Below are 22,639 nucleotides of genomic sequence, written 5' to 3'. Positions count from 1 at the left end.
CTTCGCTGGCTACTGATGACCAGTTTTATTCTAACATGATAAGGTACAGAATTTATTTTGATATTTTTGTGGTTGTTAAGCCTTGCATTATCACCTACGATGTCACTGACTTTGGAGAGGGCTGCACAGGATTCTGTCAGTATAAATCTTTCCTTGGCACGGAACATAACCATCCCATCCCCATTCTGGATAAAGATGCGTTTTCCTGGTAGTCATACCAATAAAACAAGCAGAAAGTTGCAGGGACAGCCGGCCCTGGAAATGGGAGTGGAGCTATTCCTGCGGTTCAGGAGGAGAGGCAGAGAGGGTCATCAGGCTCACTCCTGTCAACACGGCCCCTGCTCCTTTCTGCCTCCCAAGTGCAGGTGACCTTGGGAAGGCTCTAGACCAGGGGAGGTGGAGGAGTAAATGAAGGCATAACCTGCTGATCCAGTGAGGTCAGTACCATGCCAAGGTAAGACTCGCAGTGATACAGATGTTTGGAGTCATCTCTTCCGCTTAAAGCTCCTGTAAGCTCACTAAACTCAGTGAGTCCAAGTTGGACTCAGGTAGGGTAATTGCTTTGGTTTTCCATTGGTTTTCTATCTAGAGCTGATGGATGTTTGTACAGACCTCCCCAGGAAATGCCATGCACCAGCTGCTGGTATGAATGTGTGTTTTACTACTGGTAAAGGGAACATTGTGTAGATGTCTGTCGAGCGTGTTACATCTATGGTTCATTTTAACTCTGGGTTTTTTATTTCAGCTTACATGATCTATATATTGATGAAAGTGAGATATAACAGTCTGGAGTCATCTGTCCCTTTATGTTCAGAGGTGTTTTATGAAATTGTTTCAGTGTTTGATGCATGTATGTTTATCATTGTTACATCTTCTTGATGGCTTCGTTCTGGTATTGACACCTCCAGACCTTCTTTCTTTGATTTTGGCTTTTATTTCTACTTTATATTAGAATGGCTACACCAGCTTACTCACTCTGATTTACTTGCTGTGCCGACTTCCCTTGTTCTACTTTCCGTCTCCGTGTCTCCCCAGTAGATGTGTCTCTTGTTTACAATAAGTGCTGTGTCTGATTTGTGTTTAATCAGCTGGGCCACACATTTTAACTATAGAGTGAACATGGCTTGCATTTATCTTGTATTTATTTTTGAGAGGTTTACTAATCACTATGATGTTGTTAGGTGTCTTTCTAGTTGGTTTTGATTATTGTTTATTCTTTCTTCCCTGTTCATCTTAGAGTGTTGCTGGCATATTGATTTAGACATGGGTGATTATTTTTTGTTTTAGCTTTGTTTATTCCTCATATGGAATTTATTCTTTCTTGTGCTGTTGTGATTGAGACTTTTTTCCCCCAAATCCTCTGTGTTTAGGATTCCTTTAGATACTGTTGCATTGCTGGTTTGGTGGACATGAATTGTTTTCCTTTGACCTTGTCTTGGAATATCTCCTTTTCTCATCAATTTTAAAATACAGCTTTATTGGATATAGCAGTCTTGGTTGGCAATTACATAGTTTCAAGGCCTGAAATATATTATCTCATGCTTTCCAGGGCTTTAGGGTTTCTGTTGAGAGGTCTCATTGTATCCTTACATTTACCTTTGTAGATGAATTGTTGTTTTGTGTTACAACTTTTAATACTCTTTGTTTGTACTTTGGCATATGAACTATAGTGTGGCACGGGGAGTCTGTTCCCTGGCCCTGTCCGTTTGTGCTGGATACTCATTGTTCCTTTCCCTGGATGTTCCCTGGCTGCTGCTGTCGGCAGGATTATGCAGTGAGATTTCAGCTGACAGATCAGGTCAGCCCACCAGAGAATGCATTCTGATGGAGGCCAGCTCAGGTGCAGGGCTCTGGGAACACTCCTTGTGAGTAGTGGCTGTCCCTGCCTGCCGTGAGTACCTATGATGCTGCAACGCTTACCCTCCACAGTGGGGCGCATCCCAAAAGCTTGAGCACTGTGTTCATTATTGGGCACAGCTTCCCCCGTGTACTGCTATATTGGGAGCCTTTTTCCACACTGTGGGACCCCAGTGAGAAAGTTAGTCACACAGTCAAATCTCTGCTCCCTTCCCTGAGAGAAACTTAGAAGCCAGCTCCCCGTAGTTATCTTTATGACAAGACATTTGGCCATAAGAGGAGTCTTGCAAATAGATTGCATTTGAAACCTGCACAGATAGGCGATAGGAGGAAAAAAAATGGCATAGCTGTGTCTGCTGATTCATGGCCTCACAGATAAGGACGGGGAGTCCTGAGTTCACCCACAGCTGATACGGGAAAGTGCGGCCTCAGTTAACCGTGCTCTGAACACCCTGCACTGACTCCCACCTTGGTTTATCAATATAAGGCATTAGTCTAGGAAATGAGCTATCTGTGTCTTAACTCTGAGAGATAACAGAAGAAAGCTTTTGATGGTTTAACCATCTCCAGAGAAAGGTAATCCTTTCCCAAGGACGCCATGGAAGCAAAAGCCACCATTTGGCCCAGGCAGCTGGAAACTGTCAGGCCCCCAGTTTTGTGCTATATAACCGTAGATTTCCCTGGCTTCCAACCACTTAGGGTGAAAGATGTGATCTTAGATCTGAGAGGTCCCCTCTAGCCAGCTAACTTTTGAAAACAATGCTAAAGCAGACAGGCTCCTTGCAACTCCTTCTGCAGTTTACTGATTGCCATGGCTACCCTGAATCTGTTCCCAGGTGCCACAACTCCAGGAGCCAAGAGAGTGCCAATCACTGCACTCCTTCCCTCTCTTCCATTTATCAATCACACACTTCTAGTCTGATTAACAGCATCAAGCAATGTGGCACATGAATCCCCCCTCTCTTTCCTTCTTAGAATTTAAAGCTCTTTCAATTGACCTTTTCGCCTCTTAGAGTGGAAGCCAGGCCCCTCTTGAGCCCTAAAGTAGGCTGACGGTGCTGCCTTGTGCAGCTCGCTCACCTGTTTTATGGCCCTGAGAACTTCAAGCCTTGGAACCTTGCTGTTGCCAGAGGATTGCTGTGTGTGTGTGTGTGTGTGTGTGTGTGTGTGTGTGTGTGTGTGTGTAAACTGGAAACTTTGCGGAATGGGAGAAGAACAAAGAGACTGATTTGGTAAATCACGTAATGAGAGACTCATTCACCCTCAGAAACCCTAAGTTTCTTTGCTTGCTGATGCTTCCTTTCTGAGCCCTGAGAGGGTCTTGGGGCTGGACCCTAACGGCTTTCCTGCCTGGCTCTATTTGTGCTTGGATATTCATTGTTTCCCTAGATTTGGAACAGCAGCTGTAATTTCTATTTTTATTATCTTTAGTTTGGGGGAAATCCCAAAATGCCTTTTTCCTTTCTTAATTGGAATTTTATTTCATACAATATATTTTAATCATGTTTTTACTCTTTTTCAACCTCTTCCAGATCCTCCACACTGCCATATCTACTCAATTTTACATTCTTTCTAGCTTTAAAAAAAATTCAAAAAAAATGAACATTAAAAAAAATCCCATAAGACAAAAAAAAAATCTCAAAACAAAGCTGAATGAATCAAAAAACCCCATATGGTTAATCTTGTGTTGAGCAGCTCCCCCTGGACATGGGGCCTGCCCGGCTCTGTGGTTGGTGTACCCCGTGACCTCCACTGGATCAGCTAGAATTTTTAAATAGATTTTCTGTGCTACTAGTTTTTACTCCAGCTCCTTCTTTTAACCCACTAGATTCCTACATCTGATCTCGTGATCACCTTCAAGCTCTCTTGAAAGCTGTGCTCATGCGGTGTTTCCTCGCCTTCCACCACTACTCTCCTTTCTTCTGTTTGTTGTCATGTATGTTACATGTGTGGTATAGTATGTGTGTGTGCGCACATGCGTGTGAGAACATATGCGTGCCCATGTATGCACGTGCAGAAGCCAGAGGAGGCCGTCAAGCATCTTCCTGTGTTATTCTCTACCTCACCCCCTCGTGATGTGGGATTCCCCTCTGTGTGCTGTGAATACCATTGGTTAATAAAGAAGCTGTTTGGGGCCTGTGATAGGGTAGAGCAGAGCTAGACCCGGAAAACTATACTGAATGCTGGGAGAAAAAAGGCAGAGTCAGGGAGATACCATGTAGCTCCCCCTCCCCCACAGACAGATGCTGGAACTTTACCTCGTGGTAATACACAGATTAATAGAGATGTGTTAAATTAAGATGTGAGAGTTCTCTCTCCAGTCCACTAATATTCTTTCAATTGTGTGATCAACTCTATGCCTTATGCTTTCTTTGGTGGTTTTTGAGTTTTTCTTTTCTAACATTCTGTTCTTTTTCTTCTTTTTTCAAATATCAATTTCCTTGCTATATTTCTCAACCATGTTAAATCTATGTTCTGAATCAGTTCCCTTATTTCGTTCACGTGCTTGTGTTTTTCTTTGAAGCCATTATCGTTTTTTAAGTAGAATCTGGGGTTCTTAGTTTGGCATCTGAACCATGTCAGTCTCTTAGGACGCACTAACTGATGAGCCATGGTCTTTGGAGGTGTCTTGCTCCTTTTACATATTTCTTGTATTTTTGTGTTGCCGTTTCTGCGTCTTAAGATTGAATGCCTGTTTCTGTTTCATTTGAGACTCTTCTTAGTAACCAACCTGACTCTCAGTTCCCAGCAACACTCAGAGTAACACTCACTATACAAAGCAACTCAAAACCAAACACTACACTGAAAATTGATACAATAGCAGTAACCGTGGAAATGGCAAAGTTATCGCGAGTACGCTATAAAGTGAAAATGGGTGCTAAAAGTAGAAGTGATGAATGAACGGAATGGAGAAGATGGCTTCGTATTAAAGGCACTTGCCACGCAAGCCTGATGACCCTCGCAAAGATGAAAGGAGAAAATGGCCTCAATCAAGATGTCCTCTCGACCTCTACACGTGTGCTGTGACACACAGCCACACAGCACACATTGCCTGTCACACACACACAATAATAATAATAATAAAATGATAAATATTTTTTAAAACAAAACAAAGTGGAAAACACTACTAAAACACTTCTTTGAATAGGGATACACATGTTAGAAAGATGAGGTATTGAAACAACTTCTTAATGGCTCCTCTAGAACTGTCTGCCAGTTGAAGTCTGGTTCTCCTACCGCTTAGGGCAGTGTTGAACCGGGATCAGTTAGGCTGATCATCAGACAGAGTTGTCCTCACTTCCCCTGCGTTTCAGAGCCTATGCCGACCACCGTTCTCTTTGAGTCCAGTCCCAGCAGATTTCCCTCAACGCCACAGACTCCTGAGTTCATCTGTCCGTGGGTAGCTACTGCTGCAGCCAAAGGCCGGCCGCTGAGTATGTTGCAGGGTGCGGCAAGCAAACCAAGCACTGAGGTCTGCACAGGGACCACTCTTGTGCTTCTGAAGCCCTACTTAGGGTCACCCCCGGCTCGAGGGGTGAGGCCGAAGAAGCGCAGAACCCCACTGAGCTCGGGAGCAGGCAGTGCTCCCAACAGTAGACCCCAACTCAAACAAATGACTCCAGAGGACGGACCCCCTTGATACCAAGTTCAGGGCTGAGACTCCTCCTTTATCCTCAGGTGATGGCCTGAGGTCCCTGCACCCTTCACTGGACCCTTCACTGCCCAAGTGGAGCCTCCTGTTACTTAAACTCCTCTCCAGGTTTCTTGACTTCTGATTGGTCCTTTTATTGGGCCCCGAAGGGAGGGAGTAGCACAGTGTTAACCAATAGTTTCCCTCTCTAAATGGCACATAGCCAGAACACTGAGCTTTGACGAACTGTTACCAATCTAGTTGGTGCCTGGAAGCTGAGAGAGCATGGCCTAAGAATGAGACAGACTTAAGTCTCATGGAATAGCCAACTTAAGTCAGCATCAGACAATTTATACTCCGAGGGTTGAGAATCTCGTGAGTCAGCCACACGCGTCAAAAGCATGCTTTCCCATAGAGACACATAAACAAGTAGCAGCGAGCTATAATGAACAAAGTGAGCTCACTCCTGTCTGCTGCACCCTCCAGCAGCTCCCGTCTTAGACTGTGCTCTGAGAGGGAGCAGGAACACAGAGGCGGTCACTGTCTCTCCAGGTGGTCCAGTGGGTCAGAGGCTTGTCCCTCCCGTGCTTAGGGTGCTTAGGGTTCAGGGCTGCTGCTTCTGATTCCGCTGTGCTCATAAGGGGGCCGGGCTGAAGGCCTGTGCTGCTTGCTCCTTTTCTGTTGTCCCCTCCTCTTCCAATCTTTACCTCTGCTGTCCCGACTCTTCTCCTTTGCCCAGACTCACTGAAGCAGCTTCTCATGTGTGTCTTCGCCTGGAAATGTTAGCGTTTCCAAAAGTAAAACTTTCAGCTCCGTGGTCTTACTATGTGTGTCTGTGTTTTCACTGAACTGTTCCGGAAATAAGCCCATGTGCAGTTATTTATTCAAGTGGATACGCATACTTAATTATTCACGGTTTGTCTCTGAATTTCTGTGCCTTATTACATTCAGTAATGTGTCGTGTTTTAGAAAGTTATGCCTTATCTCTTTTTTTCCCTTCCAAGATGAAATCTGTTCTTGGGAAAAATGAGGAAGAGCTGGCCCAGGCTGTGACGTGTCGAGATGCTGCCCTGAAGGAGAGCCAGAAGCTGAGAGGGGACCTGGAGGCTCTGGAGGACAGGGAGAGCAAGAAGGCAAGGCGTCGTCTCTGACGGGGACCGGGAGAGACCTGACAAGCCACCCCCCCAACTTCCTTTCCCCCCGTGAAAGGGGGGCTGTCATCAGCGAAGGGCTGAAATAGTTTTAATTTTTCCCATAACGATGCACTTTGACTACAAGAAAAACTGATTGTTTTCTATTAAATCCTGCCTGCTTTTGGTAGTCATCACCTTCTTTCTGTTGGGCTTTTACTTAGCTAATTTATTTGGATTTTTAATTTGCAGGGTCTGACCATGTAGCCCAGCCTGGCCTGAGGCTGTCTACCCTGTCTTAGTTCCTCTCATCCCTGACCCCGGGGCTCGATTATAGGCAGATGCCTTCCTCCCCAGCCTCCTCTTTGTGTTTAGTGTGGTGTGGCATCCCTGTGATCCTTGACAGGCCCGTGCTCCCGTGTGACTTCGCAGAGGTCATCTCCCATTCACTTTTCTCATTCTCACATTGTAATTTTGTGTATTTAGGATAGTTAGTATATGACATTTTCATACATCTGTATTGAAACAACCATGCCAGGATATGCAACATGCCTGTCACCTCGAGTGCTTATCCTTCCTTGTGTCAGGAACTCTCGGTGGACTCCTGCCTAGCGACACAGTCAACAGTTCTTGGCAGACAGCTTGTCTTCCTTCACATTAAGAAGCATTAGGGGTCCTCCTGTCCAGTAGCCTCTCTGTCCTGGCTAACCACCCTCTGTCTGTCCTCCGCCACCTTTCCCGGGCTCCATCAACCACTATTTTCTGCTTCTCTGAGGTCAGATTTTTGCTTCCACATTTCAGTAAGCATGTATAATAGATACCTTTCTATGTCTGAGTTATTTAAATCCAATCTAATGTCTGCCACTTCTATCCGTGTTACTACAAATGACAAAATTATTATTCTTATGTGTGAATAATATTCCATTGTGTATGTGTGTCCTTTTATGTCTTCTATCCACATTTCAGATACACACACATATTATATACATAATATATTATATTTATCTCCATGTGGCTGTGTGTGAATGCACTGTGAAGGTCAGAGGGCAATTGCAGAAATCAGCTCTCCCCTTCCATGACCAGAGAGGGAACTCAGGTCACCAGGCTTAGTAGCCAGCGCTTTATACTCTAAACCATTTTGCCAGCCGGTCTCAAGCTTCTTGACAGCCGGCGATAAGTGTTATATGCCCTTGGAGAGCGGGACCTGTGGGTCCTATCATCCTTTAGCGTTCCCACTTTCTCTCCCAGTCTCTACCCTCAGATCACCTCAGATGAGCGCCCCTTTCCTGAGCCCTTCAGAAGACAGCTGAGCAGACTTGCCCAAGATCACTTCCGCATAAGAAGTCCATTGAATTGTAGGCTGTGCTGCAGCCGTAGTCAGGGGGTGACCACATTTCCCACAGACTGTAGGATCTGCTGCTTTCTTTCTGAAAGACTTAAGAAGCAAGCGTGTAATATCATCTCCCCTATTCTATCCCATTCCGTTTTTTCTCAGGTGGGGAACTTTCAGCGGCAGTTAGCAGAGGCCAAAGAAGACAACTGCAAAGTGACCATCATGCTGGAGAACGTGCTGGCTTCTCACAGCAAGATGCAGGGAGCGCTGGAGAAGGTCCAGATCGAGCTCGGGCGGAGGGATTCGGAGATCGCCGGCCTCAAGAAGGAAAGGTACCACGTTTATGTTTCCGCCGTGACTAGGAAGGATGTGAAACCTCTTGAGTATCATTCACCTTGAAAACTGTTAAATGGTGTCTAAAGAACCAGCAGGCTAGGGGCTAACCCTGCAGGCTAAAGCTTCCTAGAACGTCCGAGTCACCCATCTCAGAGTGGCATGAAGGAATATGTGTCCTTGCGCTTCGCGGACTTTCTTAGCATTGCTGCTCTCCGCTTCGTTTAAGCCTCATTCTGACCTTGGCTCTACAGAACATCAACTGTCACGATAACTGAATCTGGAGATGTAGAGATCAGCCTCACGGGGTAGACACTTGTGGAGTGTGTGCTAGACCCACACTCGGTCCCTCGCCACACACACACACACACGCACACGCACATGCACACTCAAACTCGAAGCTAAACAGCTTATTATTCATTCATTACTGTCTTATTTCAAAGTTAATAATTATTTTAGGTTACTCATCCTGAGAATTACTTCTAGCTGTGCTTTATTGGTGAACTTGATTCAACGTTTCAAAATTACATAAAATGAAAACCAATAGTTAAAAATTGCATTTAATATTTCTTTTGTGCTGAGGAAAAATGGTCTGAGGCGGATAGTGCCTCTTGGATGTATTATGTATTTTACTGCTTTATATGGCTTCTGCGTTACGAGGAAACAAGTGAATTGTGTTTTCTTCGCTGGGCTTGTTATGTTTGCATATTATATGAGTTTCAGTATATGACCTTAAATTCTAAAGCGGGCAAGAGAATAGCATATAAAATATTGTTTACTTGTCTCAATACATTTAAAAGTAGCTGTTATATTTAGAAGCAAAAGTTTCAGCAGAGGCCAACTCTTACCCACCCAGTAAAGTAATATACTGAATTGCCATCCCAGGAGTCAGTCAGAAATGTGGACTCATTGCCCAATGAGTGAGGCTGATTGAGTGCACATGGGACAGGATCTTTAAGCCTAGTGAGCCTTTCTTTCTTGCTCAGAAGCTGAAGCTGCCACTGTTATTTTTCTACGCTGATATTTTGAGCAGGCGTAGCTGCTACTACTAATGCAGTCTGAACTTCCGAGAGAAAGGTGCCCTGTGCTCGCGGGTGCTGTCGTCGTCCCTGTCCCCTTCTTTACAGTTGTTTCCTATGCTTTCTACTTTGAGGTCTCTTAATCAACAAAGAGTACAGAAGCTTGAAGCCGAAGTGGACCAGTGGCAGGCCCGGATGCTGATTGTGGAGGCCCAGCACAGCAGCGAGGTAGCGGACAGCCGTCAGAGCTGGCCACGCCCATCTGCTCAGCTTTATTGTGACATTGCTATTTTAGAAAACTGAAACAAAACAGAGAAAGTTCCTTCTCATCCAATTAAGAGTCTGAGACAGTGACATACTTATGAATAGGAAGTAGGTAATAACTCAGCGGTTTGACTGACTTTTTCTCTCACATTGTCTACATTCTTCTCATTTTTCAATGCACAGGTTATTTTAGGAGTTCAGTGCCTTTGAAAACGACCTATAACCTCACAGCTAGCTGCTGACACCATTAGTGAGCAGACATGCACACAAGTGCACCACTAAGTGTATATCCGTGTAGCCATCCATGCTTCTATATAACAGACGTGAACAAGCTTTTAACGTTTGCTGATTTGGAGGCCAGTGCACCTGTGCCGTGTGCAGAGGTCATATGCTCTCTTAGGCACTAGCTGGGTGGCAGATGTCTTCTGCTGAGCCATCCCAGCAGTCCTTAAGTAGCTGGTTTGGGAAGAAGACACAAGGCATAGTTGCCAGTCTTAATCTCCTGGAGATGAGACGAGAAGGTGATGGAATCAGAAAGAGAACAGTTTAACTGGTTAAACTCTTGAAAATCCAGACAGTGCATAGCCAGAACCTGGAAACAACCTAAACGCCCCTCGACCGAAGAATGGATAGGGAAAATGGAGTACTACACAGCAGAAAAAAATAATAACATCTTGAATTTTGCAGGAAAATGGATGGAGCTAGAAAACATTATTTTGAGTGAGGTAACCCAGACCCAGAAAGACAATTATCACATGTATCCACTCATTGGTGGTTTTAAATCATAAAGCAAAGAAAGCCAGCCTACAAATCATAATCCCAGAGAATTTAGACAACAATGAGGACACTAAGAGAGACTTACATAGATCTAATCTACATGGGAAGTATAAAGTAGAAAAAGACAAGATCTCCTGAGTATATTGGGAGCATGGGGACCTTTGGGGAGGACTGGAGGGGAGATGGGAGAGGCAGGGAGGGGAGCAGAGAAAAATGTAGAGCTCAATAAAAATAAAAAAAAAATTAGATAAAAAAAGAAAATCGAGACAATGTAAGTTAGCTCCATTTTTCAGTACTCTTTGATCTCCAATGGAGTTGCCTTCCTAGAGGTTTTTAAGCAATGTCCATTGTAAGTTGTGTGTGTATATTATATATTTTACCTAGAGTATTGGTTTCTAGTTCCAGCTGGTTATTGCCATGGCACTTAGAGAGTGTCAGCAACGAAGACTGTTGAACTGACGGGTGCTCTTCTCCCTTCCAGATGGAGCCGCTGCAGAAGTCTCTGGATGTAACTAGAGAGGACAACAGGAAACTGGCCATGAGCCTGGAGCAAGCCCTCCAGACAAACGGCCACCTGCAGTCTAAGCTCGATCACACCCAGGAAAAACTGGAAAGCAAAGAACTCGAGCGGCAGAACCTAGAAGCCTTCAAGTAAGGGCTGTATATTCACAGTGCAGTCGGGGAAGGGCCTCTGGAGGAGTAGGTGGCTTCGTTAGATAATGGTGAAGCCCTTTTTCTTCCGTGGTGAGAAGCAGGCATAACTGAGCAGCAGCAGGTAATAGCCAGCCGGAGCATGCCTGGGTGGGTCTCCTTTCCAGTTCTTCCTCACGCATCAAGCCGATTCCTTATGACTCCTGTAGGGGACACTCACGTGTGTCTGCCAAGCGCAAGCCATCCTTTTAGAGCATTATCTGAGCCAGGTGAGGAGGGAGGCTCACACTGATAGTCCCAGCACTTCGAAGGCTGAGGCAGGAGGGTCATGGGCTTGAAGCCAGCCTGGGCTATATAGCAAGATCCTGTCTCAAAAAAACCAAAGTAAGGGCTGGAGATGGCTCAGTGGGTGCAGCACTTGTGTGGGCCTGCCGTCCTGAGATCGAGCCTCAGTCCTGCGAGGCTAAAGGGAAGAACCAGCTCCCAGGAGTTGTCCTCTGATGTATGTGTGTGTGCAGACACACACACATAAATAAAAATCAAGGAAACCAAAATAACTAATACAAGGAATCACGGTAGTCTGCGTGGATCTCCCCGTCCAGGAGTGGAATGACTCCATCTAAGCAGATGATAACCCGTTGTGTTAATTTTTGCCTGAAATTGGTTCTATCAAACCACACAAGTTTTGTTACAGACAGTATGTTGGTAAATATAGTTTGGACACTAACAGCATTCTATGGGCGTTTCTGCGTAGAGAAACACATATAGAACCTCATTCCTGTCGCTGATTTACGCGTCAGTGCAGGGTCAGGGCAGAAACTAAAGCAGGTGTTTGCCATACACGAAATCTGTGCAAAGCTGATTTTCTGGTCAGATGTTACTGCCACAAGGCTGTGCAGTACTGGGTAAAGTAACACTGTGTATAGTGGCCGGCGGAATCATCTAAAAAGCCGTCAAAGTCAGAGAAGTTGTCTGTTTACCTATTGGGTCATCGCCATCCCGAATGCCCTGGAATGCTGCGGGCACGGTGGTCTTCTACCCATTTGTTTGTTTCGTCCTAGTCAGGCCTGTCTGCTTTGATTCTATCTTATTTTACAATTATTTTCTTCCTGTTTGTTTTCCAATAAGAGAAAGCAAGAGAGGACGTAGATTTGGGTGAGTGGGGCAGTGGGGTGATCTAGAGGGAAATGAGGGAGGGGAACCATAACCAGAGTAAATCATATGAAAAAAATCTATGTTCAATTTAAGAAGATAAGCCTAATCCCTCTCACTTTTGCTAAAATGATTATTGCAAGGTCAATGACAGGGAAGGAGTCGGGAGACTCACAGGCCTTGCAGTGTCTGCTTCCAGATGTGTCCCTACCCCCCACTTACAGTCCCCCCAAAGAATGCACCTCGCCTGAGACTTGCCACCCTCCTGAATGGGTGCAAATGTGTGCCGATCTGTGTACACGCTTAGGAAGGACATCGACTGTAGGAGGCTGTGTAGACACATTGGTTCTGAGATAGAATTCTGAGATGTGTAAGCGCAGGTGAGCTCCGAGAGCAGGTCACAGTTGGAACCCATCTCCATGAGACAAAGAGAGTTAACGTGCTGAAGTGCCCTGTCCTCGTGGGACAGAAGAGGTAGAGTGGAGGCCAGCGGCGGCCACTGCACTGGGAAGGACGAGGCCAGAGCAGGAGCCATTGAACTAGCAGCTGCTGTCTGCTGAGCATCCTCAGGTGGCCCATTTCAGTATCTTAGAAGATTACACAGAATAAGAATCTTCTAGATCTGGAAAATTCCTGATCATCAGGAAACAAACTCAGCTGGTGAGGAGAGGCAGGCAGGAGGACACTGAGGATGGAGGCTCAGGGCTGTGTGTGAAGAAGAGCTTCTGCTGCTCTCCTTCCCGGGTCTAGCCTGATCAGAGAGTAGAGAAGCAGCCCACTGGACCCTGAGAGATTCCAGAGCGGAAGGGTTGTCGCAGAATTTGAGATGAGAATATTTCCATGAAACCAGAAAACTGTTTCAGGAACCAGCAGTGGATGAAAAAAACAAGAAAAGGGTCACATAAGTCCTAAAGACGTTTATTCCGTGAGGCCCTTAGTTAACGGCACTGCCCCATGTGTGCAAGCCTCTGTTTGAACAGATGTCACATTGAAGGTTCCTTCTACAATAAGAAGAAAAGCACTGATGCTCATATCTACATAAGTGTCAGCAGAAATGGGAACCTGGAGGAATAATGACATTAAAATTAAGATGAGGACAGATGAGCTGACGCAACAGGTCAAGAGTCTCACTGCCAAGCTTGACAGCCGGAGTTCAGACATGGTAGCAGACGAGACAGACGCCTTGTAAACTGCCCTCTGACCTTCTCGTGAGCGGCGTGTGGTTATGAAGTAGCAGTGAAACTAATTTCACGCTTGGGGCCAGCACGACATGAGGAGCTGTGTTAAAGGTCGCAGCCTTAGGAGGGTTGAGAACTGCTGGCCCAGAGAGTAGATGGCTGATATCAGACATGACACAAGAGAGAAATCCTCTCATTCTGACTGTACCCTCTGCTGTTTTTATGAATGTTTTCCCACTTTGGGCTGAATCCCTCCATCCTGTGGTTTGGTTTCACACCATAGGTAATCGCACCCCTTTCTCTTGGTTCTGAGCGGCTGCTGGAGAGGTTGAGGTGGCACACTGCTCTTTTGTAAATCACACATCTGTGAGAGAGTTGCACATTCCCCTGAAAACCTTTCGTGACTCTGACGATGATTTTGAAAATGAATTTATCATGTTTCCTTCAAAACAGAGAGCGGATGGCGGAGGAGGCCAAAGTAGAAGCAGAGTTGCGTGCTGAGCGCATTGAAGCCCTGAGAAAGCAGTTTCACGCGGAGAGGGAGACTGCCAGGAAAGCCGCGCAGAGGGAGCTTTCTGAGGTGAGGAGCGCAGCTCCGAGGAGGGTGGCCCGTGGAGCCAGGGCAGTGCCTGTAGCGGTCGGTCGGTCCCTGTGCCTCCCAGCCATTGGGTATCTCCAGAGGGGCGCACACAGTAGCAGCGCGAGGGCTGGGGATGCAGCGTAGTCTGTAGGATGCTTGCTCAAGCTGCACACAATCCAGTCACTGTGGTACACACTTGCAACCCCAACACTGGGAACCAAAGATAGGAGAGTCAGAAGTTCAAGGTTATCTTCAACTACAAATCGAGTTCAAGGCCAGCCTCGACCTTGTGTAAAGCAAACAACAGCTATAATGGACATACACATGTTATTTGCGTGACGCGTGTTGAGTTGTGATTGCCATTCTGGGCGTGAGAAAATAGTGACACCAGAGCTTTCCTTGGGTAACTGCGGGCAGTGGACAGCCCTGAAGGAATTCAAAGTAGGAGAAAGTGTATTCTAGGCTGGTTGAGGGCCGGAAGGCAGCGAACAGTGAACACGTGGCTCTGGGCCTCACAGAGATGCGGGCTAGGCCCTTTCATCCAAGCCTGGGCAAAGCTGAGCTACAGCAATGGAAATCAGGGGATGGCAAGTTGTCTTTGATGGGCTGCCAGACCCCATGGCCTTGCCTCTTGCCTTCTAGGCCACTGGATACGGACTGTCAGGTGGAACCTGAGCACTCTGGGAGCAATGGTCAGTAGTGTCATAACAGGAGGAAGTGGGGGAGAATAAGAAGAATTAGATGGGGGCAGAGAAAAGCATAATACCTGCTGATGACCAGGGCCAAGTCAAACAGTTCTGCTGGACAAGGAAGCAGTTAATCAAAGGCTATTTTAATAGAGGATCAAATGCATTAACGGCCGTGTTCTGAGCATGGATGGGAAGAAGGTATAAGTTTGTTGTGTGCTTTATTTGCTTACAGCTTGGTGTTTTGTTATTTTTGGTGTGGTTTTATTTTGTTTTCTTGGTTTTGAGGGGTTCTGTTGTTGTGTTGGAGCTTTATTTGTGTACTGAGGAAGCATTTAAAGTTGAATGGGTAGGGAGGAGAGGGTCTGGAATGACTTGGTGAGGAGAAGAATATGGTCAAAATGAGTTTAAATTTAAAAATTGTCTTCAATGATAAAGACTACTAAAAAGTTGTAAACACACATGAGACTTGAGGTGAATTGTGTTTTACCACATTTGATACATTTAATAATTGTAATTGACAGATACAGTTAACAAGTTAACTTCAACTAGTGATATTTATAAAACTTATGTTACCTGCAAACCAATGTGTAAATATGTTAAATATGTTATTAAAAAACAACTTCTATGGGAAATGAATTGGTGTTCTAACTGTAAAAATAAACCGTTGATTAGCTCAGAACACATAGAAAACTGAAACCTGGGGCTGAAGAGGTGGCTCAGACGGTAGGAGCACTTGTTGGGCTTGCAGAGCACCAGAAATGGGAGCCTGGTACCCATACGGCTCATCGCTTCCCCATAATTCCCGTTTCAGGGCATCCAGTGCCCTCTCTGACCTTACTGGAAATGAGGCACATGTGGTATGCATACACACAGGCAGGTAAAACACTCAGACACGTAAATAAACCGAAATGTAAAGCCCCGAAACCCTAGAGGAAGCATCTGTGACAATGGTGAGCGTGTGAGGGAACCTGGCAGCAGAGAGGGACCGTGGTCTGTGCCCTGTCACTTGTATTTTAAACAAACACTGATTGGCCAGTAGCCAGGCAGGAAGCATAAGCAGGGCAACCAGGCAGGAAGTAGAGGCCGGGCAGTGAGAATTCTGGGAAGAGGGAAATTTCAGTCTGCAATCGTCACCCAGACAGAAAGGAAGCCAGACACAGAGGAAGCAAGATGTGACTGCCTTGTCATAAAAGGTACCAAGCCACATGGCATACAGAAAAGAATTATGGGCTGATATAAGTTATAAGAATTTATTAATAAGAAGCCTGAGCTACTAGGCCAACCAGCTTATAATTAATGTAGACCTCAGTGTATTTCTTTGGTACTGAATGGCTGTTGGACCAGGCAGGACAGAAACCTCAGTCAACAAGTGTGCGTTGAGGGCAGTGCACAGATGTGAACTCAGAGCATTGCTGAGTCCCAGCCCTGCCTGTCTTAGCTACGTATCCATTGTCTCTAAGTGGCTTGACTTGTGAATCCGTTTCCTCTGTCATACATCAAGGTCATCACAACTACTTTTTAGGTTTGTTGAAAGAATTAAATTGGAAAGTATCTGTGCCATGTGGCCAGACATAGCTAGACCTGGGGTCTGTCTTCCTTGAGAAGCAGTGGAGTGCGTCATTGATGGTTAGTGGTGGCAGCCGAAGAGTGTGCTGGACCATAAGGTCTACAGACGGAACTGTGGCAGGAGCGGGGACGGAAAGCATGGACTGCACGTATTGTCAGACACCTCCCGGCCTTGCACTGCCGGCCCTCTGCTCATTCCCCGTCAGCCACCGCTTTAAAACTCCAGTTGTGGGAATTTAAACATTATGAGAACCAGGACAGTGTAGGATCAGTCATCATGATACTACTTTTCCATGAGACAAAATTATTAAAGTTCTTTTGGAACGAGAAGCAGCGCCACCAAATGCTTGCAGTAGCAGCGAACACCTGCCAAGTGCAGGCAACTCTGAATTTACTGTTGTTTCTTCAGCCAGGGGCCACAAGATGGCGGTAGTAATCACTGAGCAGTGACTTGCACTGGGTGTTGCTGGTTGCTTTTTATTCTCTTGGCTCTTAATCTTCGCTCTTGGGGGGGTCCGCCCCTTAACTCCCAAATAAACACACAGGGGCCTATTCTTTTTTTTTTTTTTTTTTTTTTTTTTTTTTTTTGGTTTTTTCGAGACAGGGTTTCTCTGTGGCTTTGGAGCCTGTCCTGGAACTAGCTCTGTAGACCAGGCTGGTCTCGAACTCACAGAGATCCGCCTGCCTCTGCCTCCCGAGTGCTGGGATTAAAGGCGTGCGCCACCATCGCCCGGCTCAGGGGCCTATTCTTACTTATGAATGCCTGGCCTTAGCTTGGCTTGTTTTTTGCCAGCTTTTCTTAACTTAACCTGTCTATCTTTTGCCCCTGGGCTTTTACCTTTCTCTCCTTCTATATATCTCTCTTTACTACTTACTCCATGGCTTGCCGTGTAGCTGGATGGCTGGTCCCTGGTGTTGTCTTCCTCCTTTCCTTGTTCCTCCATCTTCTCACGGATTCCTCCCTATTTATTCTCTGCCTGCCAGCCCCGCCTCTTTCTTTCTCCTGCCTTCTTATCAGCTCTTTATTAGGCCAAGCAGGTGTTTTAGGCAGGCAAAGTGACACAGCTTCACAGAGTTAAACATATGCAACATAAAAGAATGCAACACATCTTTGCATCATTAAACAAATGTCCATGGCATAAGCAAATGTAACACGTCTTAAAGTAATATTCTAGAACAACTGGGTTCTGTTTTCTTACTTTGCTTTACTTAGCTCTACTGTATCCCCTGAAGTAGGCTGATTGCTCCTTTTTCCGCTGATGAACCTGAGGCTTGAGGACGTTAATTACACAGACCCACTAACTCACAGGTGATGAACCTGAGACAGGAACTTGGGTCTCTCTGCAGCCTTGCTCAGCAAGTGCAGCTCATGACTGCACCTTCACATACTCTAGTCTAAAGAGTGGTTTACTCTCAAATGTGAAAATGGTGAAAATGGCTCATCTTGTTACTCCATAAATCTAGTAATCAGACATCGTGCATTCTAGCATGTTCTTAGTTAGATTTTAATATGTATAAGTCTTTTGCCTACATGTAGGTCTGTATTCTGTGTACCCGCCTGGTACCTTCGGAGGTCAGAAGAAGGCATCAGGTGCCCTGGAACGGAGTTACAGATGGCTGTGAGCCACCATGTGGGTGCTGAGAATGGGATCCAGGACCTCGGCAAGAGGTCCGGTGCTCTTACCTGCTGACGCACCTGCTGACGTCTCCCCAGCCCTCAGTCTCCTGTGTAAATGTAGGGGCACAGTGCAGCCTCTCCGGCCGACCAGTAGGTAAGAGGAGTTCCTGCTCTTTTGTTCTTTTGTCTTCACAGATGAAGAAAGCTCTTGACGAAGCCAACTTCAGGTCAGTGGAAGTGTCCCGCACAAACCGAGAGCTACGGCAGAAGCTCACAGAGCTGGAGAAAGTAGTGGCCAGTGACAAGGAGAAACTGAAGAATCAGAAGGCCCAAATCAAACTGCATTTGTCGGCCAAGGCAAACAATGCACAGAATATAGAGAGGATGAAGGTTGTATGAGGCGCCAGGCCTCTCCTCGCTACCTAAGTGGGCTGGGAGGGTCCAGTGGCTGCAGGATCTGGGACATTGTTCTCTGGGAGGTGGGCAGGCGACTTCTGTGGGACCATCTCTGCTTTGGGGGAGACGCCGCTGTGTAAATGTGGGTCTCATGGTGCTTGTGTGGTGTGTCTTTCTCCCCGCCCATCTTTCCCAAGGTGGGCTGTCCTCATGTACAGACCGTATAAAGAAGACTGTCCATCTTGACTCTTGTGGGGTCGGTGGGTAGGTAGGAAATAGAGCCCAGCAGAAACAGAAACTTAGAACTCAGTCAGCCTAAAAGCTAAAGCTAGCCTACTGGTCACTATTTTTTTTTTTTATGTTATTTGATCATTTACTTTCAGCAAATAGAAACAGAATTGAGGCAAATGGAGATAATTAAGGATCAATATCAGAAAAAGAACTACGAACAGGTAAAATACGATTCCCCAAGCCTCTGTTGACTGCTGAGGTGAGAGTCTAACTGGTTTTCACCGCGTGTCCCTTCCTGTCCCCTGCTAGTCACTGAGTATCCAGAGATTTGTCTCCGAAATGAACACCCTGCAGAAAGAGATGGAGCTGTTGGCCAAAAGCCAGTATGAAACCTCAGCCCAGAATAAGCAGCAGGGGCTCAGACTAGTGGCCGAGCGGAAATTGAGGCAGGAGCTAGAGCATCGGTGTGAGGTAAAGACTCTTCAGGTTCCTCTCAACAGTTATTAGCAAGTATGTGCGCCTCAATCCGGTGAAGTGGCACTTGGATTTTCCTAGACTTTCTATAAAACCAGAAAATTTAGATGTCGTGGTGGTCTGAACGGGTATCATGTGTTTGAATACTTGGCCCGTAGGACTTGCACTGTTAGGAGGTGTGGCCTCACTGGGGTAGGCTGGGCCTTGCAGGAGGAAGTGCATCACTGTGGGGTGGGCGCTGAGGCTCCAGCCAGTTCATGCCGCAGCCGAGCCATACGACCTCTGGATCGTGATGTCAGACTCTCAGCTCCTTCCCCAGCACGTGCCTGCTGGCTTGTGGCCATGTTTCCCTGCCATGGTGACAATGGGCCATCTGAGACAGTAGTCCGGCACCAATGAAATATTTCCTTTATTAGAGCTTTATTAGGGTCATGGTGTCTCTTCGCAGCAGTACAACAGTAGACACAGGTCAACAGACCAACATCAGTCACTTCCTTCATTCTAGTGACAGGAACACCCGACAAAAACAGCATAGAGGAGGATTCGTGCCAGGATGCAGTTTCATAGATTTTAGTCTGCAGCCCCTGGCTCTGTTGTCCCTGGACCCCAGGTGAGGCAGGGCATCATGCGAACAAGAGCGTGTACAGAAGGAGACTGCCCACCTCACGGTGGCCAGGAAACAGAATAAGGGACTTGGGACTTCAAATACCCCAGGAACCAGCCAGCCCCCACTTCCTAAGTTTCTGCTGCCTTCCAAAGTAAAGCCACCAACTGAAGAGTCAGCATTCAGGGCAAGGCCTTTGGAAGGTCATCTCATGCTGAAGTCTTGGTAGCTGGGAATATGGAAGATAATTTCATTCTCGGTCTGCTTTTACAGAAGAGCTAGAGACTGTATAAACAGAATACAGCCACTAGGCCTTTGCAGCTGACTCCCTAACCCTCTAGGGGCTTTGCAGCTCTTGATTGTTCTCTGAAAAACAAATGTGCTTGTTGTTGAATCTTAGCTATTCCTAACAGAAACCGTAACAACCAAACCCAGCTTTAAGGCATCGTTGTGTCCCCATCTTCCAGTAGCCGTGAAAGGGTCTCTTAATTCTGAAACAGGGACATTAACTAATTTCTCTCAGCAGAATCCATAAAGCAAAATCAAACTCTTTGGGTAGACTATAGATTAAGCTGTATCAAAATATGAAAGGAAGTTCAAAAGAGTCCCGTCTTATTTTTATGATCTAATTGCCGTATTATAAACGTGAGGCATTTTGGGTCTATATGGCACGTTGGAAGCTTTTTAAAATCGCTCACGTTTTCAGGAATTGGAGGAAACTATCAGACACCTGAAGAAATGTAAAGAAGCCACAGAGAACAAACTCAAAGAAGCCAGCGTGGAGTCGGAACAGGTGAGCCGGACTCGCGGCCTTACAGAAATCAGAACCCTGGAGCCTAGAGTGCTGTGAGCCTGCTGTTGGCATGGTAGCAGGGAGGCAGCAGACAGGGCCAACAGGCTACTAAGTGGTATCTTTATTGTGAAGACTCTGTGTCCTGATGATAACGAATACTAGAATATCAATGAAACTGAACGTAAGGCAAGGGCAGCAAGCTGAGGATCCGCTGCATACTGCTCGGCACCCTGTGGGTTCCCTGACCACAGATTCTTGGCTCGCTTTACAGTGTACCCGACACGAGTTTTCTTTCTGTAGAGCAGGCCTCGGATCCAATCAGAAAGTGGTTGGCTACTCCACGGCATTCACCCACTGCTCCTCCCCAGGTGGAATCGTCAGTGGGGGTTACAATGGCATGCAAAGGACAGTCTAGGTATCACAGGGACGTAACTGTCCGTTATCGTTTGTCCCTGGATGGTAGCGCAACCGCCAGCTAGTGCATTAGAAAGAAAAGGACTCTCGACCACCCGAGTCTGCGTGCCCTTAGCAAAGCTCCATCCCTTTCCTCTCATTTTTGAGTGTGTGTATGCACATGCAGATATGTTCCTGTATGGGGTGCATGTGTATGAGTGTAAGCATGCATGTGGAGGCCAGAGGACAACCCTGGTGTCCTCAGGTCCCTTCTACTCTTTTTTTTTTTTTTTGGGACAGGGTCTGTTATTGGACTGGAACTCAGCAGCTGGACTAGGCCGGCTATCCAGCGAGTCCCAGGGATCTGCTTGTCTCCTCCTCCCTGGCTCTGGGAATACAAGTACATGGCACGGCACCCAGACTCTCTTCTAATGTGGGTTCTGGGAATCAAACTGAGCTCCCCATTCTTACACAGCAAGCACCTTACCCACTGAGCAAAGGGCTCCTCAGCCCGTGTTTACTTTCTATGAACAATTCATTACTGTGTTTACAAAATAATTCAACTAGCTAAACCCACTACTGTCTTATTCTAAGAGATTTTTCAGTAAGTTTCAGTGTCAGTCCTGCTCATTTGCCACGCAATAGGAGTAATTAATTTATTTCCCTGTCTTTCTCCATACTTCTGGGAAAAAAAAAACCGCTTGGAGGAAGGGTTGGTTGGACTGGGTTTGGAGAATGAAGTTGTTGCTGTTACCAGGTTGTTCCAACAGACCAGAAAATATTTTTGTACTTTTGAAAGTCAAATGACAGCATAGCAAAGGAGCCCAGTGCTCTTATCTCACTACCGTGTGCTCACAAGATGGCCTTGCTCATGTCAGAAAGTGTTCGGGAGCATGCATTTGACAGACGTACCTGGTCAGTGCTTCCTAGGAGTAGGCTCTGCAGGGAGCACCAACAAAATGCATGGGAAGCAGGAGCCTGCGCGGATCCTAGAGCGCAGAGAATGTTCCCTCAGCTTACTGATTGCTCAGCAGACGATACAAACACAGTGCAGGGAACCCATGTGAGCATCTGAGTGTTCCGCCTGCTAGCTATACACCTCCCAGATGTGTACACAAAAGAACTTGTGGCTGTTTCTGTGTTCAGATAACAGCTAATCTGGAAGAAGCTCACCGCTGGTTTAAATGCAGGTTCGATGGCCTACAACTTGAGCTGACCAAAAACCGGCTGCAGAGGCTTCCCCGGGAAGAGGTGAGGTGGACGTGGTTGTTGTGAAAGAGCTTGAGTTTTCCTTCTCCATTTCTGACTACAGAAGCCTTCTTAATCGTCTTGCCATTCCTTACTATAGGCTATGTGAACTATGTTCGGAAGTCAGTGGACTAAGTTTTGTAGAAGTTCCCCCTTTCCCAAACCATCTAGAGGATAACTACCCATCTAAATGCAGAATGCATTGTGGAGGGCAGCAGGCTTTGAACACGATTGGTTCTCAGCAGACGAGAGTTGGGTGTATCTTTTTTCCCTACAGAGTCACGACCTGAGGCGTGAGGTTGCATCCAGCCAATCTGTTCTCCATCGATGGGAGACTAAACAAAACCTCGGGATCGTGCCTAAGAAGTATCATTCTGACACAGAGAGGAAGAACTGTCCTTGACAGAGGAGCCTCCTGTGAGAAGTTATGCCTCCATGATTCTGCTGGCCAGCAAGTGGGGCTGGCCTGTTTCCACATTGTAAGAACGTGTTGTGCGCTCAAGATTTTGAACTTTATCTTTTATGAACTCTTATATTACTGCAGAAACACCCCATCTTTTTGTCCTTTTTCCTACCTTCCACGCAATAAATATAAATTAGTTTGTTTTATGATAGTAGATGCTGTATATGATATTTGCCGTTTTTCAGAAAGAATTTAGTAAAGTGTTAAGTGAAATGACCGCTAAATAATATGATGCCTTATGTCAATGAGAGGTTCAAGA

The 22,639-nt window shown here is 46.2% G+C and overlaps 1 protein-coding gene across 1 annotated transcript in view; it reads left to right on the top strand.

Moving 5' to 3' along the window:
- Positions 1-22,320, top strand: part of Ccdc150 (coiled-coil domain containing 150) — a 67,752-nt gene extending 45,432 nt beyond the window's left edge. The window contains exons 18-28 of the mRNA XM_057758300.1: positions 6,493-6,621; positions 8,114-8,283; positions 9,438-9,531; positions 10,826-10,995; positions 13,779-13,905; positions 17,974-18,168; positions 18,558-18,626; positions 18,715-18,876; positions 20,190-20,276; positions 21,816-21,920; positions 22,168-22,320. Coding sequence (XP_057614283.1) covers positions 6,493-6,621; positions 8,114-8,283; positions 9,438-9,531; positions 10,826-10,995; positions 13,779-13,905; positions 17,974-18,168; positions 18,558-18,626; positions 18,715-18,876; positions 20,190-20,276; positions 21,816-21,920; positions 22,168-22,320 — 1,461 coding nt within the window. The remainder of the gene's footprint in view (positions 1-6,492; positions 6,622-8,113; positions 8,284-9,437; positions 9,532-10,825; positions 10,996-13,778; positions 13,906-17,973; positions 18,169-18,557; positions 18,627-18,714; positions 18,877-20,189; positions 20,277-21,815; positions 21,921-22,167) is intronic.
- Positions 22,321-22,639: the final 319 nt, after the last annotated feature.

This window comes from Chionomys nivalis, chromosome 26 (genome assembly GCF_950005125.1).
Source record: "Chionomys nivalis chromosome 26, mChiNiv1.1, whole genome shotgun sequence".
Lineage (NCBI taxonomy): Eukaryota > Metazoa > Chordata > Mammalia > Rodentia > Cricetidae > Chionomys > Chionomys nivalis.
Note: the sequence above shows the minus strand (reverse complement) of the source record. Positions and strands in the feature narration are given on the sequence as shown.